Here is a 20685-nt window from a genome sequence, read left to right on the forward strand (position 1 = left end):
AAGAAACTTCATCCCTCGGTTTCTAACCACTACATTCCTATGATAACCCTAGAGAGTCCTCTGCTTTATGACACATTTTAATTTATGGGTAATAAGGGTGCAGAGTGCACTAATTTTGTGTCATCTTAAGGTGCATATTATCCCAGGAAATACATTTCTGCAGTTTCCAGGAATCGCAGCTGCATATTGAAGTTCCAGGACATTTTCTCCCTAGTTGTCTGTAATATTAAGACTTTGAGGGGATATTGTTGCTGCGGAAGATTAGTGCTCTCCAGTGACCGCGTCTGATTCCTTAGAAAAACCCGAGACCTTTAATTATAACCTAATCATCTTGATCAGGACAATAAATATAACAAATGCGAGGCAAGAATGTGTGCGAGTGAGTGAGAGAGAGAGGGAGAAAGGTTTAGGGCAAGGATCAGTGGAAAATCTTTAGAAATGATGTAAGAGAAAGCACGGGCAGGGATTGGAGTTTCTTGCTTACAGCAGAGACTATAAAAACTCTGGAAGAAAGCTGAACATTAGGGATAAGTTAGGGGGGAAAGAGCATAGCAGGATTCATTAAGGTTGAGCTCGTTGTATCCAATGCAAGGTAAGGTGAGCGAGGAAGGAGCTGGGACGGGGGGCTTTTGTGGGTGTCTTTTGCTCTGTTTGCAGGAACTCTTTCCATCTTTGCTTTTGTATTTTAAGCATCTGAGCATTTTGAAAGGAAGCAAGCCCACCCGTGCAGGAGTCCGGTGGGAAAACCACAGTTCCTCTTTGCTGATTACGGGGAAGACAGTAAGACGCGTGCATCACCCAGGATGCAGGGGGTCTAGAGATAAACTAGCAATACAAGCCAAACATTTCTACAGCTGGTGAGTTAGTTTTTAACAGGACATGTCAAACGATGCCTCCCCGCCAAAGAGACTTGTACGGTGCCTAGAAGAGGCAAAGGTCGGTCTAGGCGCTGTGTATTCGTATGCATTGCCCTGGGTTTAGCCTGGTGCCAATTGATGTTGCCTGGAGAATAAATCAAGTGCTTGTTATCTCCCTAAAACTGAAGAGGGGGCCGGTTAAGAACAGGGGATGAGTTGCTTCTGCTTAAATACCAGATTTTTATTTATTTATTTATTTATTTTGTGACCTGCGTGAATGTTTATTACGTGAAATAGGCTCAAAGGCACAAGATGCAGGAATTAGACTGGGGGCAGTTCTTTTCTTGTCTTTTTTGCTCACATGCATCCATCTACCAAAGAGCATCCTAATACTGAATAAGTGGTGGGCCAGATGCTGCGCGCTCCTGCAGCAGTGGAGCGATGCCAGGGTCTTCTGTTCTTTCAGATTTGCACCGGTATGAATGCAAGCAGATGTTGGCCCAGCCAGACTGTCCTGATGCTTGCTTCTTTTGGGTTCAAAATTAACCCCATTCCCTTTTTTTCCCCATCCCTGTCTGGGGTCACTCCAATGACTCCATGTGCACCGCCTCCAGGTGTGCTTGGGCATATAGCGAGTGCTGTCTTTGAGCTTTACCTACTATGGTCCATATCTCTGCAGCTTTGCATGGCTGTTGTGCATGTGATGATTGCTCCTTCTCAGCTGCCTTTTCAAAGTAGAAATGGTGATCCTCCAGGGGTTTATCCAGGTTGTAGCCATATTGGTCTAGAGGCAAAGGGAATCGAAACTCATGGAAGAGGTGATCTCTTTTATTAGACCAACTAGATATTTGCAAACAAATTATTTTATGTATTTACAAGCTTTGAGGCGCACACCCCCTTCATCAGGCATGGGAGAGAGCAGGGATTATAAAAGTTGTCCTAGGTAGAAATGAAAACTCATGTTGCATAGGAGTGTGGCAGGTGTTTGCAATGAACTATTCCACAGAGGAGATTTTACCACACCTTCAGCTCTCCCATGAAATACGAATTTTCATTTCTACCTAGGAGAACTTCTAAAAGCCCTGCTCTCTCCTATGCCTGATGAAGGGGGAGTGTCCCCGAAAGCTTGCAAATAAATGAAATAATTTGTTTGCAAATATCTAGGGGGTTTATTCATCCCTCTGTCACTGAGCTAGAGTGGGAACTTGGGGCAAATCACTTAACTGACCTGTGCCTCAGTTTCCCCATCTAGAAGATGAAGATAATTGCTCTTGATGTTCTCTGGAAAGCAGCTTTGGAGGAAGAAAAAACTCACTGTGAAATAAATAATTTTGTACGTCCAAAGTGTGATTGACTCATGCAAGTCTTCTTTGCCCCTTATAAATACTGGCTCATTGATCTCACTTGAGTGCGGATTTCTTCCCGCAGACTTGGTGTAGATCGCTGCAATCCAGGCTTGTGCTACTCAGCGAATTGAAAACACTCAAGTTTATGAAATGCATCAGACCACTACAATTTCTTGTGATGTATTTGTAATTCCCTTTCATTTTCCTCTTAACTAGTCCAAAAAAACAGGCTACCTACAATTTCCACATGCAGTGATTCCTCCCCCAGCTGTTAACTTTTCAGCTGTGACTGCTTTGTACCCTTGATCATAAGGGTGACCCGCCACACTGGATTAGATCACATGATCTGATCCATTTGTTTGATATTTGCAGTGACCTCTTTTCAGAGCCGTCTCGAGCATTTGAGCTGCCTGACTGTGGAAGACTATTTTAACTGGTCTTTATGGGCTGCACTGGTTGTATAAACTGCTCTTCCCTTAGGAACAGCATTTCCACTTGCGTGCCCCTCTGCTGCTAAGAAAAGATAAATTTGCTGTGTGGGTGTTATAAAAATATCACACAGCTCTCTGTGCAGGGAGCTCCCCATTCTGATTGCTGGTTTAAAGACTTGTTTTCTTTATTTTCAATGCTAGAGACATGCAACCCCAGAACAAAAACAGAAAAGAAAACTGTTAAAAAAAGGCAAATAGTTAAATTATTAGAAACATTTAAAGAAGTCGTCCCATTCAGTTGGTAAATGTATAAATGATTTAGGGGCTGGGAGTTTGTTGGCAATGGATAACAGGCTAGTAAAGTTTTGTTTTCCCTGTGGGATGCACAGAGGTCTGTACCTCCCTCCATGATCTTGCTTAGAAAAGGTGGGAATAGGGTCTTCTGATTAATGGCTCTTTTCTTGTGGGTTGCAAAAATCTGCTTATTTAACTGATAATCCTGAGCCTCTTTGGTGGGTTTTATTGCTCACATCTGTGTCTTCTGTGTCCCAGCTTAACTGCTCTCTGACGAGATGTTTTATTTGGCGCTATAATTTTTTTGTCACAGAGCTGTGCTCAGTTGCAAGTCATTCCTGGTTTTTGCAAGCTGTTCAAATTGTGCAACTCATGCTTATTTCCCAGGAGAAGTTTCCTTATGTGTCTGCCTGGAGAGTTTGATGTTCAGGCAGAAACCACAGCTGATCATTTCCCTGCTCTTGTTCTTGCACCTGTGTCTCTCCAGGGACTTCAGCTGAATTGCTAATCATTTGTCTGGTGTGAGTCCAGAAAATGTTTGCATGGGGGATGCTAGTCTCATAGTGCTGCCCGTGGTATTTTATGTACTCTCTGCAGCATTGATGGGAATGAGGGGTCCAATCCTGCAGCCCATCTTCACTGAAGTACAGTGGTCTACTCCCAGAGATAAAACTGATATATCAGGCCCTCTACGAAAGCAGGACCCTTAGAGAAGGGAAACGAGATTATGGGTCTAGGCTTGTGTCTGGTCTAGACACAGATGATGATACACCTAGACTAGATTAAGCACTGCGTCTAGATTAGTCACAGGCTGGATTATGGGTCTAGCATGTCATAGTGACACATCGATAAATGCAATCCATGAGGGTTTTGCCTGGAGCAATCCTTTACAAAAACATGGTGCCAGTCATATTTTTTTTCCAGGACATTTTAAAACTGATGGAAATAGCAGGAATTCAACAGTAATGCCATTAGCAAGATGGCCAGATATGGGAAGTAATAGCGATCAAGTGTTTTTAGTGGTGGTGTCACAGTGAAGCCACAATTTTTCAAGAGTGAGAGTGGTTTTGAGTGCCTTTCTTAAAGAAGTCGTATTTTCAGCTTCTGCCCTCTGTAAATCACACATTTTTGGAGGTTTCAATGCAGACACCAAAATCACTAGTCACCTGGGAAAACCTTGTCCAACCTTTTAAAAGTTAAAATGTAGCAGGTTGCACTTGGTTGGCATGGCTGATAAAGGGAAGATGTTGCCTTGAGCAAGGGGTTGGAGTAGATATTAGGGTCCTTTCCAGCCCTAATAGTCTATGGCTTGGTGAATGAAACCCATTTTAAGATGGGGGTCTGAAGAGTGAATTCACTAACCGGGTTAATAATAAAGCACGCATGAAATGATTGTAAACCGAAGCTAACTGTGACAGTACTGCATGTATCTGATTAGAGGCCTGGACTTTGATGGCTCAAAAAGCACTTATTCCTGCAAAGATATTGTTAATAACGTAAATTATCTGGCATTTACCACTTGTATTTTTGGAGGACACCTTTTCCCCTTAGTCCCATATGTCATCTGCTTTTTATAATTTACTGCGTTCTACTGAATCTCCCGCATCTCATCCATGCAATGAGAACAAAAGAGCTGATCTAAGCTATTTTTGGACCTGGTAGTTTCTTAAACATTTTTTATTCCTTCCTTTCACACTTTTTTTTTTGACTGGTAGGAACACTTGAGATAAACAAGGCTGGGCAGGAGTTTCTGAAATGACTCCTATTTCTGAGACAGGAGTATCTTGGGCTTTATATGGTAACAGATGCCTGTAGGATTTCTGGCCTCCTCCGATTCAAGTCGTTGGAGGTTTGGCTCTTCCTTGCTCAATGCGAACTGTGTTTTTGCAAAAGCTCTGAGCTATCTGTTGCAATTTTGAGTGCTGCTTTCTTTGTAAAACACTTGGCCACCATCCTCTTAAGGAAAACTGGCTAGATCGTCAGCTGGGCCCTGATCCAGCTTCCAGGGAAGTCAGTGACTCAGAGTGATAAATTCAGCTCGCGCAGGTGACGCCAGATATTTTTTCAGTGGCACTTTTCAGGGTGATGAGCTGGGGAGTGGGCATGTGCACTACGGCACTGTTGGATGGAAACACAAGGGTTGCACCCGCCGTGGGACTCGCCTCCTTGTGAGCCTGGTACGTCGCACGGTAGGCGCTTGTGCTTCCAGAGCAAAAGGATGGGTGTCTCTGGCCACGCCACCATGAAATTCCCAATGTCCATAGTGTGGTCCTTATTCTGCTCTATTCTCCAGCCCTGTTATTAACAGTCTCTGTTAATGTAGAGATCTGCCAGATCCTGCAAGAGCCAGGTCCAAATGCCTCGGTGAGCATGGTACCCTAGTGCCATTGCCGTACGCCTGGGAGAGGAGTCGATGCCCAGTGCCCAGAGAGGGAGGGATCACAGGGCAGCGCCTGATGTCTGGCCTCAGTTCTCTTGCCACCAGTCAGGCCGGGAAAAACAAAGCACATGTGATTTATACTCGCTGAGTAATCTTTGCAGGCCGGTGAAATACGATCGTCTGAATGGAAAAGAACAATGATGCCCGTTAATATTTTTGACAAGGTGCAGGCTCTGAACTCGGTGATGAATTACTCCGTCTGGTTTTCATTCAGCCCGCTTGTCTTGGAGATGTCATTTTGCTTTTTGTTAAAAGAGAAACTTTCTCTCGAGCCCTCGGGTTTGAGGTTGGAGACGTAGCGGTTCGCGTTTGGGCAGGGGTGCTGCTTTGTTGTGGCCTTTCGCTGGGAAGGCGCTCCGGGCAGACTCCAGACCAAAGCTGCGGCTGCTTTCCCCTGCCTTGGTGTGGGAGGAGAACGGTCTCTTTTATCTTTAATTGTGTTTTAATTGGACGCGCAACACAGACTCCGGATGACTGCAGGGATTTAAGTTTTGATGCATTTTGAGCTGAAATAGGGGTAAAACGAACAAGTCTGTCTGGAGCTGCGTTGTAGTCATCGTTCGGCTGGGGCAAAAGATGGGCTTCCGGCCAAGCTCAGATGGCTTTTGCAGGGCAGAGAAGCCAGAAGCTAACACACAGCTGAGATTTAGCATCATCCATCCTTGGGGTGCAAGGGGAAGGTACACCTACAGAGGCCAACTGACAACAGAAGTGAGTGGAAGTGTTTGGGCACCTGGAAGAAGTCAGAAAACAGACGCAACCAGAATCAAAGCTGGTTAAGCGCAGGAAGCACATTCGTGGCTGATACAAGTGACTATAGCAGCCGCTGTTCACCCCCTTCTCCCTCCATAGCCAACGTCCGGCAGGAGAGAGTCCAGCTCAGTGCTCGGGTATTTTTGCCAGTGACTTCAGTGGGAATGGGAGCGGGCCCTCACTTTTGACAGCTTCTGGTTTTAATTTTGCTGGTGTCCCAGCTGGTTAATCAAGTGTTTTTGTGGCTCAGGTGCCTCGTGCTTCTTTTCCTTAGCGTGCCAGCGGCTGTTGCTCGTGGGGATGAGGGAGTACTGGTGCACCCGGATGAAAAGGGGGCATGTAACCTGCCCACTTATTTGTACATCCTCCCACCCTCCAAGTAATCAGGATGTGGTTCCCTGCAAGGCGATGGGCTGCCACTTCTTATTCCAGTGCAGAGCCACGTACAAAAATGTCTGTTGCACAGATTAAAAAACACAGATTACACAGGGCCATGGCTTTGTTTGGTTTGGAAGGAGAGGATCTGGGGCCCAACCTACCCCTCCTTTGACTCAATGGAGGCACTTTGATCAACACCAGGTCAGGGTCTGGCCTGTGATTTTCTGTGCCCTTGGGTCAAATAAAAAGGTACCAGATAGGATACCTGAATCCTGAAAGCATAGGTGGAACTGATGGGAAACTGTAGAAGCAGGCATGAATGCAAGCCTGGCCTTGACCTCCAAATATGAGCCCAGTTTCCCACTTTCGTAGTGTGGGAAAATAAGCAAAGTGTTTTTGCTGGGCATATCCTGCCTGAGCTGATGAGAGCTGCCCAGTGGAGGACAGAACAGCCATCATACATCACCAGGGTATATTTATACTTCCCATCTATTTCTGGCTTCCACCAAGAGAGTCAACAAAGAGTGGCAGCTTCCGAGTTGAATTATACCCTCCCGGGCTGGGCTCGCTAACAGATTAACGAGCAAATTAGCAGACATGAGAAGTCTCCCTCCCACCCACCCTGCTCCTATTAAAATCCACACAGAGGTTCCCATCCAGTTCAATGACAGGGTTTAAATCCCAAATAGCCCCCCACAGCGACCCTCTCACCCTGCACAGCTCGAAACAAAGCTATTTCTGTGCTTTAGCCACTATTTAATGCGTAAAGGCACCCTACTTACTGCCTTTCTTCCATTATCAACTCTAATTTTCTAAGAGTGGCTCCGGCTGCAGGAACAGAGCCCCGGGAGTGCCCTACACGCTAGGCTACAGGTCCCGAGACCTCGTCTTGCTCTTTCTGACCCCATTAATCTTGCGCTCCTGTCTGCAGAGGGGTGCAGCCCTGGCAGCTGTGGGGCACCGGGCCCTGCCCAGCTGATAGCTGCTCTCCTGGGCAGAGTGGGATGTTGGCGTGGGTTTTGAATTGGGTTTCTTGTTCCCTGGGTGAGGGTTGTCATCTTAAGGCAGTGCAATAAGAGGGGAATAGCAAAACCCCTTTGGGAAAGACACCTGAGAGCCCCACGCGGTCCTTCCTGCTACTTGCTATAGGGGAAGGAGTCTGGGAGGAGAGTCTCTAGCTGTAGTAGCTCAGACTCGGGACTCCTGGGTTTTCTTCCTGACTCTGCTACTGACTTGTGGTACAACCCTGGGCAAGTCACTCCCTCCTGCTCCTCTGCGTCCTTCCCTCTCTCTGTCCTAGCTCTCCCTGCTCTGCTTTCCTCGACTCAAGGGCTTGCTCTGCTTTGCAGATGCCGCAGTGTCGACTGGTGGCGGTGGCGCCCTTCGTCCTGGCGGTGACCCTGCTGCAGTGGCACGCCGGCGCGGCGCTCCTCGCTGAAGCTGCTCCAGAGGTACGTGGCTATTCCTGAAGCTGCTGCCCTGAGCTCTAGCAATGCCGCATCCCATGCACGAGGGCAAGGTGGGAGGCAGGCGCACAAGGGCCTGCAGAGATGCAGTGGGGGTGAGGAACCCAGTGTGGAGGAAATGGTGATGAGTGAACCCAGCTTTTCTGCCCGTCCTGTGCAGCTCGCCCTAAGAGGCATGGCTCTGCCCCCAAGAAGCAGGCAACTTGATCCTGCTGGTCCCCCCGGTCACATCCTGTGGACGGGACTGAATCCTGCACAAATCAACCCCTGGGGCCAGAATGGCTTAGCCAACATCTTCAAAGCAACGCATTAAAAGGCATTTGCAGGGACAGCCCCTGCCCTGGATCCAGCATGGTCCAGTGGAAAAAGGGAATGCTATTGCCTTGCAGGCGAGAGGAGACCAGATCCAGTCAATCTCATGGCTCTTCTTCTAGACCTCATAGTAAGAAGTTTGGTATCTCTGGGCCCGGGCTGCTGATGCCGAGTTCAATCTGGGTTGAGTTATTTCTTATAGTTCGTGAAAATGGATCACAGAAAATGAGGGTGGAAGGGAGCTCAGGAGGTCACATCCAGTCCAACCCCCTGCTCCAAGCAGGACCGGCCCCAACTACGTCATCCCAGCCAGGGCTTTGTCCACCCAGGTCTTCAAAACCTCCAAGGAGGGAGACTGCACCCGCTCTCTGGGGAGCCTGTCCCAGTGCTTCACCACCCTCCTCAAGATAAAATTTTTCCTAATATCCAACCTCAACTTCCCTTGCTGCAACTTGAGCCCATTGCTCCTTCTGTCATCTGCCCCCATCGAGGCCAGTCCAGCTCCATCCTCTTTGCAGCCCCCCTGCAGGGAGGTGACGGCTGCTATTCAATCCCCCTCGGTCTTCTCTTCTGCAGACTCAATCAGCCCATTTCCCTCAGCCTCTCCTCACCAGTCCTGTCCCCAGCCCACAACCATTTTCATTGCCCTCCGCTGGACTCTCTCCAACGTGTCCCCATCCTTTCTGTAGTGGGGGGCAGAAATGAAGCGCATGAACCAGTCCCAACTAAACAGTCCTTGTCCCTTTGTGTTCCTGTCACTGTCATCTCAGCCTCTGCCCCTCTCCTCCCATGTGTGTCTTACCTCCATGAACTGGATCCCAGCCTCATTTAGCCATCCAACCTGCAGAGACCCACACGGCCCATCACCACTGCCAGCAAGGAGTCCATTCAACTTCAGCCAGGCTCTGCAAGGGTCCCAGGTTCAGGGTCTTAAATAGCGAGGGCTTTGGGGCAGAGCGAAATCCAGATCCATCGTTGTGCAGCGCACTGTTATGCTTCTCTATTATGAAGTTAGGTCAGATTTACACAATCCCAGAAGCAGCCACTACCATCCACAGCGGGACTTGTGTGAGGAAGAGGAGCATTTGGCTTCCCGTGAGCTTCAGCTGAGTGCTGTGTACCGCCCCACTAGGTACTGCTGTCATATCGGCCTTGTAGGAGGAAGGTTATCCGTGCTGCGATGAAGTAACAAAGAGGACGGTGAGGGTGCCTGAAGGCAAGCATCAAGAACGTGGGCTGTTGCTAGACTTCCTGAGCTGGATGGGAAATGCCATTTCCTAGCCTGCATCTTCCCATAGACCATCCCTGAAGTGCACTGCTGCCCGTGTCAGGAGGTCGCAGCTCTCTTCCTGCATTAAAATCCTAGAAAAGTGGGGCTGGAAGGGATCTCCAGAGGTCATCTAGTCCAACAACCCTGCCTGAGGCAGGACCAGCCCTGTGCAAACCATCCCAGAGAAATCCATCATCTAACCTCTTAGAAAAAACTACCATCAACCCTGCTGCAGCACAAGGCATCACACCTGAATCTGCCACAGACGAAGCCACCATCCTGCTAGAGGTCCCATGTAGGTGCCATACCCCACAGTTAGAGGAAGGCAAAACCTCCACAAGTTGTACCAATCTCACCAGGGGCAAAATTCATTAAGGGACCATTGGAGAGATGGAAAGTCAGGGCCTGATTCGGTTCAGGCTAGGGTGAAGTGTCTAGAGCCACTCTGGTTCTCTAATCAAGGCTCTGCAGGTTCTTCTGCAATCACGAATCTCACAAAAATAATGATTACCCAAGTGTCTGCAGCAATGTTGTTTTAAACCCTCCATCCATCAAGCAACCGCATGCCCTGCGTGGATGGTCACAGAGCAGCTGTGGTGTCTTTGGTGCAAGACTCACACCTGTCTCTCTGGAGCCAGACTCAGGATGGGCGCAGTGAACTCAGCTGCAAGAGGGCCTGGAAGCCGGGGAGTCCCTCCCATGAGAGCCTTTGCTGGGGTGGCTGAACGATGCTAGTTTGGGTGGTTAGGCTCACTGGGCCCTTGCCCTGCTCGTGAAACATGTGGGGGCACATTGCATGTGCATTTGTCAAGCTTTCTTGCCAGCAATGAGAAACCCAATGGCTGCAGTCTGCACCGTGTAGAAACAGTGCTAGATGATGAGGAAGCAAAGGATTTTTGTCAGCAATAACTGTTAGTGGTCTAATAAAAGACCCTGAAGACCTGAAAAAGGAAAGCCCAGCATTTGAAAGTTTGTCTAAATCTATCCCAACCTGCAGTTGGTCCAATTAAGGATATCACCCACAAACTCCAGGCCTCGTGCATGTGTCCTGGGCTATCGTAGCTACGTCACTCCAACACTTCTATGACTCTTTGAGCACAGATATCTCCTGTCAGCTGCTGATAATCAGGATGGCTGCTTTACTGGCATATTCCTGCTTCTGTCAGAGCCTGTGCTGATTCAAAGGTTTTATCTGCACTATATTTTCCAAGCATGATGGAGTTTTTTTTAATAAACTAAGTGAAAACTCCTTTACGTGCATCAAGTATAGCAATCAAGTGCAAAGAGAATGGCTTTCTTGTTTTGCCCCACACTGCTCCAGGGGTTGGGAGATGTCACACGTGAACTCTGTCATTTATTGACTATAAAGTTGATAAGAAGAGATGCTAAGGACATCCCTTTCTTTTGCTTATTAATGAATGGCTCCCTGAATGTAGCACAATTGGAAGAAGGAGCTAGATAAGGCATCTCTGTTTTGCAAATCTAGTGCAGTATTTGGCCCAGATCTTGGCATTCCCACAGCAGCTCCAGAAGAAACTCCTCTACCACCTTGCATTAACATATTGCTTTTGAAACAAAGGTCAAGATACACACCTGACTTTGATCTAACTTCCTTTCCCATTTCAAGAGAAATTGCTCTTCTTTACTTCCACTCCCGGGCAATTAAAGCCCCACCAACCAACAGCCTGCCTCCATAACAGTTTGGGGTGAACCAACCTTGGTACCTTTCTGGTAAAGCATTGTGTATTTGTGCAGGAATTAGGGATGAATTGCTGAGCTAGTCAAACATCAGAATTTGGAAATGTCTCTGGAAATTAATTTGCAAGGGATTTTTAAATTTTGAAAGACTTATTTTAATTTTTTAAAAATCATGGAGTTAATTGGAATGTAAACAAAAATTAGCAATATTCAATAGGGTAGCGTTGAGGTGAGATTATAATTGTGATGGTCCAGGAAGGTTGTGTGGTACCCACAAACTTGTCTGTATCCCTCCCAAATATAGGAGACCTAATAAAAGAGATCACCCACCAAAGCCAAGGCGCTGGAAGGGACCTGCAGAGCTCACATCTAGTCCACCCCCCTGCCTGAGACCAAATCAGTCCTGTGCAAACTATTCATAATCTAAACTCTTTGTAAATCTACCATCAACCCTGACACAACACAAGACCTCATACCAAGCCCTGCCACAGGTAAAGCAGGGAACCACGGCAGCCGACATCCTGGAGGCTATTATTATACCGTCAAGAGATCCCAGGCAAAATTCCCCATCATCCTTGCCTCTCACACAATTAAAAATGTTATTTAACTAGTTAGAGGAAGTTTGCATGCCAAAAGCCCAGACCGCAGGGCATGAAAAGCACTGATAACCACTTTGAAAATGTTTCCAATAGAGGAAAGTTTTGTGTTGAAAAAGCCAGGTCATTTTTCAGGGAAAAAAAGGATAAATATCATGAGACGCTCACAATTTTTCATTGAGAAGTGACTGACCTGCAATGAAAAAAATGGTTTGCACGTGGAAAATGTGCCGCAACTTCAGTCTCTTGCAGTAACGGTGTGTTGTGGGATGGTCCTGACCACTCTCCATCATGGCGGGATGCTGTAGTTGGGGCTGGTCCTGCTCGGAGCAGAGAGTTGGACTAAATGTAACCTCCTGAGATCCCTTCCAGCCCTCGTTTTCTATGAGTCTATGAAGTTTTATTTTTTTGCCTGAAGTTTCAGCCTTAACCAGTGCTGTCCCTCTTCCTTTCCAGCCCATTGACCCCTCACGTCCCACATCCAGCGAGGACAAGTCAGCCACTGACCTGGCCGCTAAGCTGCTGCTTCTGGATGAGCTCGTCTCCCTGGAGAATGACGTGATTGAGACCAAGAAGAAAAGGAGCTTCCCAGGGTTTGGGTCTCCCCTCGACAGGATCTCTGCTACCTCCCTCGACGTGAAAGGCAAGCAGAAGTAAGTTGGGTGGCCGGCCGGGGCCAGGCAAAGGCTGTGTGTGAGATTCGTAGATAGACCTCTGAAAGGCAAGCCACTCATTTCGATTTGGTAGCTGATTTTTTTCGTCAGTGGTGGGGTAGCTCAGAAACTACTTGTTTTGCTATTGCTGCCAGATGCCGAGCTCTCCGGCTGCAGCGAGCAGTACTCCTTGCAGCTGGTTTGTCCTTGCGGCCAAACTCAACCCACGCAGGACATGCAAGGGATGGCAGCCCTCTTCTGCAACCCCATGAGTGACCTGTCTGTTAAACTGCCATTCAGGAAGCAAAATGTGGGGGTTTAAAAGCAAAGGGACAGGGTCTGCTCACCAGAACTGAAAGCTCTGAGATCTCTCTTGCTGCTACTGCTGGTGACGCGCCGCTCCCTCCCAAATTGAAGTCCTGATCCATTAAATGTCTTGATTTGCATTATGATGTCTTTTATTAGACCAACTAATAAAAATATCATGCTATCAACTAATAAAAAATTTGGTTTAATAAAAGATATCAGATTTACCCAAAGAACCTATGTCCTTAGACCTACCCCTCTTAATCACATTATTAAAGTTAGCTGCTAGCTTAACGTATTTTGTTGGATAGGGGCTTTGGTTGCAATAGTTGTTGGTATTGCATTTTTTTTTTCAGCCATCCTTAATAGTTCCTCTTCATTTCTAGGCCCCAGCCAGTAAAAGGCGAAATGCAACATTTTTAAATCATCAGGCAGGATTTTTTACTGATCATTTCAGAATTCATTCCTTTCTGTGCAGAAAAAAAATGCATTGTGCTAAGTGTCTTTATGCAAAGGTGGCTGTTTGGAGCCTTAGTTTGAAAGGAGGTGGCTGACTTTGCACACAAGCATGGGGAAATTGGTTGTTACTCCTGGTCAGCATGTGACAATATCCGTGCAATCAACATTTCCTGGAAAGAAAAGAAATTGCAGAAGGGGAGAAGGAAGCAGGAGTGAAACTGCCCTTGTTTTTCTCCCATCACTCGAATCAAAACAGAGTTTCCTCCAGGACTAGCTGGACTCTGACATGCCACAATACCACAGATGTCCCCTTCCACAGCACATCCAACCCAATTGCTGACCTTCGAGAGCCTGACTCTGTTTGGAGGAGCAGACGAGGTTTTGGCTCCTAGACGGAGCCATTTGAGGTTCCTCGAGCGCTGCGTTTTACACAGCTGCATCTCAGCCCCATCTACCCAGCTGCCAGACCACAGGAACACGATAGGATAATGTGCAGGATCTGTCAGTCGAGGCATCTGCAGATGCAACCGAAACAGGAACCGCTGTGCGAGGAGAGGGGCCCCCGGTGCCCAGCATGGTGCCCACCAAAGCCATCTCCTCCCTTGGGAAACTACACCCCGACGGTGCTCCTCTTCTCAATCGCCGGGATGAGAGGAGTCCACTCGCAGGGGCTCAGCATGGCGAGGCTTATGGGAGATACTCCACAAAGACTGAATTCAACCCTTCTGCCGAAGTGACCACAATGGACGATCGTTTAGGAAGGTCCAAAGAGTGCTAGTATCGGAGAGGACACTTGTATGGTCAAGCAGTTTTCCCTCTTCAAATGGCCTTTTGTTGCCTTCGTGGTTTCCCTTCCACCTGCCGATCCACTTGGGAGGTGCAGATGATCTGAGATGTTAAGGCACCAGTGAAATGACCAAAATACTTGTTATTTCGGGTGATGGCTTGAATCTATTAAGCAAAAAAAGGCAGTGATGTTTTCAATATGCCATCATTTTTTATTTAATACGGTATCTCTGCAGGGATCTCTGGACAAGTGAGAAGCCTCCTGTAGATAAGGCTGGACTGCTTCTGTCGTGGGTTATTTGGCTTTTTCTCCTCCTTTCCTCCCAGTCTTTCCAGCTCCATTTCACGCTGCACCTGGCCTGTTCCCTTCCCCACCATTTCCCCTTCCCCTTTTGTCTTCATTTTCCTGCCTGATTCAATGTCTTCCCCCATGCAAAAAATATTTAAAAATTAGAAATCATAGCAAAAACTGGAGATTTGCTTCCAGGACCCTATTTACTCTGCTTACATGTCCTGCCCCTACCCTACCCTCCACCTGTCTGATCCCTTGCACCCGGAGCTCTTCAAGTGCTGGGTTGTATTTGCACAGTGGGGCCCTGTTCTGGGCCTGATGATGATTAACAGTACTGTTAATAATGAGCCTGATGATGATTAACAGTACTGCTGTCCACAGCAGAAACATTACATCGCTTATATGCCAGGGCAGCTGTTAAACAGTGGCCAAGTGTTTCATGCTTTCCTCTACCCGTGGTCTGCACAGGAGATACTTGCTTCAGTCTTCAGCTAACCGTCTTGCTTCTTTCACTGAAGAAGTTTTTGCTTCTTGGGCCCCTGAGTCCAGAGCTAAAACTTGGACTGTTTTTTATTAGACTAACTCAAATAGTTGGAAAAAAATCTTCTTTGCAAGCTTTCGGGTGCACTTGGTCTGTGCCCTTCCTGGATTTACATCTGTGCTCTTCCTCCATTTACATCTTCACTGACTGGCTTTCTTGCATGCAGACCAGCCTCCAGCTTCTTTACCATTCGGTCCCTCCCAGAAGAGCATGCACACCCACTGCAGATGCTTCCTCAGCCTGCCGAAGGGTGTCTGTACCCAAAAGCTCCCGAAGTAGAATTTGGTCAACTATTTGAGTTGGTCAAATAAAAGATACCAAATTTACCCAAAGAACTTTGTCTTCCCATGTTCGTAGACGGACGTGGCTACAACCAACCTCTACCCCTAAAACTTGGGATAAAGCTTCACCTGCTCATAAGAGAGAAAGTTTTGAAAGCTTGGCTGAAAGCAAGCATGAGTTCCCCCATGCGATGTGAAGAGACAGAAACTCCATCAAGTTTAGCAACAGCCACCCACTCCTTTGTCTTTCCCTGGCAATAGATTCACAGATGTTCAGGTCAGAAGGAACCTGAGCAAATCATCGAGTCCGACCCCCTGCCACGGCAGGAAAGAGCACCGGGGTGAAATACCCCAGCAAGGTGCATGCCCAATGCCTGACCTTTGCAGCTCAGGCACCTCTGTTATAGGGGATGATGCTCTGGGTAGCAAGCTTCAAAAGATGGACAGAGAAGCATGTCATAGCCTCCGTCTGCCGCAAGAGGGACCAGCTCAGCTGTAAAACAGCCTCTGAGTTTTATTTTAGTGCTTTAGGCTCCCACAATGTTATAATAATGTGACTTTTCTGTTATGTTGTATTTTTAATTCCACCCTGTTTTCAGTTGCACCTGGCAATGAGGAAGGGTGCCAGATAGGAGGATATGAGAAATGTATTCCTATTTTTATCGCCCCACACCAGGAAAAACGCAGCTCGAGGGGCAGTCGTGCAAGCTTCTCGACTACTCGCCTACTGAACCTGGAAGTTCATTTTCCGCGTCTCCACTGGATGTGAAAGCTTTTGTAAACGGTGCTGGTTACCCCCTGGAAATTGCCTAGAGAGTTGCAGAATCACCACTTTTTAGCAATAAAGTTGCTATTCCTAAAATCATAGAAAATACAGAGGTCTTCCGGTACTACCTCCTGCCCGAGGTAGCATCATCCCTGTGCAAAGCGTCCCATACAAACCCATTGTCTAACCCAGTGTTTTTCATCTTTTTTAGATTCAAGGCACCCCTTGATTGACTCAAGGCCCTCCTCAGAAAATGCCAGCTCTTTGTTTTCACTTGTTTTCTGCCTATAGAAAAGTCCTAGTGCCATTCTTCACTTGCAAAAGAGCTCAGCAAGCCCACAGCAAGGCAGAAGGTTTTGAACCCTCTGGATTCCTCTTTGAAATCTCTGGGTTTATCTTTTGGATCATGTTTGCCCACCTAACTGTGCGGCACCCCTAGACACCCTTGAAAGGATCTCGAGGCCCCCAGCTGCAAATCCCTGGTCTAACCTATTAGCCACCGGGGAAGCCAGGTCTACTCTAAAAAGCTGAGCCTGGGCTTTCGTCATTATGGGTGAAACAAGGGTGAGAAATGCTCCTTCTTTCCTTCTTTTTGTAGCGGCACAAGCAAGGGTTTCACTAGGAACCTCTTGTCTTCGATTCTCACTCATTTAAAAAACAATTACTTCCAGCTCATGATCATGTTTGCTGCTATGCTCCTCTCTAAAGCAAGGGGGTCAAACTCAAATCGATCGGTGGCCCCTCTCTCCAGCCAGCACTCAGGGGGTTAATACCACCACCTCTGGCAGACTACCTTTAACGCTTTGGTTGAAGTGCTGCATTGCAGAGGACCCACTTCGGACAGGAGAAAACAACCCCCCTCCTAGCTTTCCTCTCGTTCATCCCTCTTGCCCCGGATGATGCTCGTCCCTCACAGTGACTTGTTTGCTTTAGCTCTACACATCCTGCCATCCCGGGCACGTCCCACCATCTGCTTGTACACCGAGCACATGTACAAATCCTCCTAGGCTTAAATCCTCAGTCTGGACTGGTTTAGGATCGACATGCATAGACTGCATTAACCAAGCAGCCACTGTAATATAGCCACCCTGAGGTGGAGGGGGACAAACCCACCTTGGGACAAGAGAACAAGCTCGGGGATGCCTACGCTTTTGCACAGCACAGCATGGAAAATTGTCTGAAAGCAGGAGAGCTTGCCCAGTGCCTGCAGCAAGAAAACAAACGGAGCGACACAAGCCCCATCGACACGGGTTTCTGCAAGGAGCCACGGCCGATAAGCTGAAGAGCCACTTGCCTCCTGGGAGGTGCCGGCCGAGTGCCGCCCTGGCGTGGAGACAGGGGCTGGGCTGCGTCTGCAAACAGGGAAGACGTGGCTCCATGCCACGGCTGAGCAGCCCCGGCTCTGGGCAGCTGCAGGTGCGGACACGTCCCTGACACGAGCGCTGGCCCTGGGGCACTTTGCAGCGCACGGCGCCTTCTCACACCCCTCCGACCGCACGCGTGGGCACAACCCTGCCTCTGCACTGAGGCCTCTTGGAGCAGCCGGGATGATGCCACAATACTGACTAAGGTCCTGGGTCAGAGACCAGTATTAGCCCACTTAGCACAATTATTTTGCACAGCCCAGCCCCCCCCTCCTCTGTTGCCTTCTTCTCGCCTGGCTCAGAGCCCTCGGTCTAAGGAGGGCAGTGACCCGCCGCCATATGGCCTGGCTTACAGTCATTCCCCTGTGCCCTGGACTTAGGCTCTCTATGCTCCCTGCAGGCAAACTCTCCATCTTCAGGCCTCATCCTTAATCCCTATCAGCCCCCTGGACCAGTTGGGTGTTTGCCACCCCATGTGCTGGAGCTTGGGGGGCAAACAGAGCATCTGTCCAAGGGGCTTTAGCAGGAGCTTGCAATGCATGGGTAGTCTCCTGGACTGGCTGAGCTCTCCTCCAACCCGCCCTGGTTCAGAAAGCATTCCCGGGCTGCTCCGGGAAGGGTCACTTTTGGTAGCAAGTGGAGCCCAAAAGGATGCTGCATTGCTTGAGGCTGGGAGAATTCATCTGAGGAGGCTTCAGGGTGCTTCAGCCCCACAAACTTAGCCCTCTGTCAGGGAGAGACCTTGGGCATTTGCAGTGTGGCCCTTTTAACAGTCTCAGCATCCAGGGCAGGCCAAGAACCGCTGGAGTAACATGTGATGCAGGCTACCAAGAGCTTTCCTTCGATATGCCCAATGTCAGGGACATGGCAGGCTTCTCAGACTACAGGGCTTGTAAGTCTAGGGTGTCCAACCCTCAGCGCCCCGTCCAAAAGCTACCTGTGCAGCAGGGGATCGCCTAGAAGAATGGGAAGGTGGCATAATGGTCACAAAAAGGAGCATTTCCAGCCTTTTATTTGTGCTTTTCTAATGTCTCCTGGAAACAGGTAGAGCTCTTTTGCCTGGTTCTGAGTAACCAGGTGTAGCCTCCTACCTCACCAGCCACCCCAATCAAGCCCCATGGCTGAGGGTGGCAGGTCACAAAAGCAGAAGTCAGGGCAGGTAGACACCAGCTGGCATCAAGGTAGCGAAGAGGCAACCTCCGCCTGGCTCTTCCTCTGAACTTGCCCTGCCTGGTTTCTCTTTGTGCAGGAAAGTGGTGGAGCTGCCCAAGAGGCGATTCATCCCCGTAGACCGGATCGGCATGAACCGCCTGGCCAACACCAAGGGTTAGCAGACCGGCAAGTAAGTGGAGCTCAGCAAAGGGAAGTTCAGGAGTGCGGTGGGTTAAAATCACAGGGCCAAGATCTCCTCCTGGTTGCAAGTATGCAATTCAACCTCCCAAGCTGCAAGGTCCTAAAAACACCAGAACTGGCAGCAACGGGGTCAGACCAGGTCCATCTTGCTCAGTCTCCCTTGTTGCACAGCATCTCTCTTCTAAACTGGACAGGCCTGGCCTCATTAGTCTTGCCCCATGTGGAAGCCCCTCCATAGCACTCGTTATCCTTGTTGCCCTTCTCTGGACCTTCTCCACTTCTTCTATCCCCTTCTCCAGGTGTAGGGACCAGAACCAGGCACCATAGTCCAGGTGTGTACACACCATGTATTTATAAAAGGGCATCACAATAGTTTCCATGTTGTTTAAAATTCCCTTAATAATCCTGAACATTAATTTCCCCTTTTGATAGCTGCTGAGCCTTGAGCTGGTATTTTTTTGTGAATGGGCTATAATGATCCCCAGCTCCTATTCCCGTGCAGTAGCGGCCAATGTGGAGCCCATCACAGTGTAGGTGGAGTTTGGGATATTTTTGCCCATGTGTATCACTTGACATTTATCTACATTGAATTGCATGTAGGTCATCTTGTATAATATTTTCTTTCCCTGTGTGCATTTAATTCTAATGCCAGAGGTGAGGGATTTGTAACCTGCATGACAAAGCTACTTCTCCGAGCTTTGTCTTCCCTGGATCATTCTTGAGTTTCATCCTCCAGATCTTTGAGGAGAATTTAAATATCGTTGTTTTTATTTCTACAGAGGCATCTGAAAGATGGATGCGACATTGGGAACGTCGCAGAAACGCGGAGGATGCTTCCAACCGCATCTTGTCATTGATTAACGGTTCGACATTTAAGGAATTGACTTCATGCAAAATCTGTTTCACATTGCCTTTTCCAAGCGGTAACAGATCCAATCATCAGATTAGACCTTCCTCGCAGCTGCTTTCTGTTCCACTGGTAAAGGCAACAGAAAATATGTGTATATAATTTCATTGCATGGCAATTTTTTTTTTTTTAATTTGCACGAGTTCATTATCCCTGCAAGGACTATTAGGATTTTTGGAGAAAAATAAAACTTTTAGAGACACCAAAAGGTGTCCATGAGCAGCTGGCACCTTTTGCTTTGCACGTTTAATTCAACGGGGATGTTTGGTCGGTAGCTTTGGGGCAGCTAAAGGAAAGAGTTAGCCATCCTGGGGACAACGGCGGTTTTTACTCAGGAAAACCTTCTATGGATATGAATAGGAGTTTGCCTGAATAAACGCCATGTAATATCTTAGGGATTGGCTTGTAGTAATCTTTCCTGCCTTGTTCATCTGTTTGGGAGACACTGACCTGCTGCAGGGGTCTTCGCTTCCTATGCCTCTCAGCTGATTATCCTGCTTCCACCCCTCTTGTGCCGTTCGAGGGATGAGGTGGAGATTTGAGGTCCCTGGAGGGCACCCAGCAGGAGCTTTGGGGGAATCAGTGGGCAACGAGGAAAGCCACCCACCCCGTGAAATGTAAACTGGAATAGAGATGAGCCCGCTTCTCGGCTTTGGGGTTGGCATCATGCTCTGGTTGTCCCCAGCGCTCGGCAAGCTTGATTTGGGGAGTCGGGTCTATACTGTATAATCAGTCATTTGAGCAGCTCACACCTGGACCTAGACTCCAGGGGTGGTTTATAATAGTTCCTCAATGGAAATAATGGCATCAATTAATTTGAGAAGGAGGCTGTGTGCATACAGGATCGGAAGGGGCAGGGAATGGCAAAGGTCGTCCCTATGGGAGTTACAGAAATGGGTTGTATCAAAGCACAACATCCAGCTTCAGGCAAGGGGGCTGAAGCCTGGGGGAGGCATGAGTTTGGTACCGGCCTCCCAATCTCCTCAACTGCAAAGAGAGCACAACATGATGCCTGTGAGAGAGCTGAGGGTGAAGGGAGAGCCTGTGGCCAACTGTCTGATTAGGGCCAGGCTGTGGGATATGTGTCCTTGCAGGCCTTGTCCTTCTCCCTGACCCCACCAGGCTGTCACAAGCCG

The 20685-nt window shown here is 48.2% G+C and overlaps 1 protein-coding gene across 3 annotated transcripts; it reads left to right on the top strand.

Moving 5' to 3' along the window:
- Positions 1-523: 523 nt before the first annotated feature.
- Positions 524-19778, top strand: OSTN (osteocrin). 3 transcript variants are annotated; one of them, XM_090052784.1, is made up of 5 exons: positions 524-592; positions 7849-7950; positions 12298-12494; positions 18539-18631; positions 19422-19778. In XM_090052784.1, the coding sequence occupies exons 2-4, from the start codon at positions 7849-7851 to the stop codon at positions 18618-18620; spliced, it is 381 nt and encodes a 126-aa protein (XP_089908910.1). In that variant the 5' UTR covers positions 524-592; the 3' UTR covers positions 18621-18631; positions 19422-19778. The 3 variants fall into 3 exon arrangements, with proteins under 3 accessions (XP_089908910.1, XP_089908909.1, XP_089908911.1); XM_090052783.1 differs by having other exon boundaries at positions 561-597; XM_090052785.1 differs by lacking the exon at positions 524-592 and adding an exon at positions 806-857.
- The last annotated feature ends 907 nt before the right edge of the window (positions 19779-20685 follow it).

Source organism: Crocodylus siamensis, chromosome 6 (genome assembly GCF_052110815.1).
Source record: "Crocodylus siamensis isolate JL-2025a chromosome 6, ASM5211081v1, whole genome shotgun sequence".
Lineage (NCBI taxonomy): Eukaryota > Metazoa > Chordata > Crocodylia > Crocodylidae > Crocodylus > Crocodylus siamensis.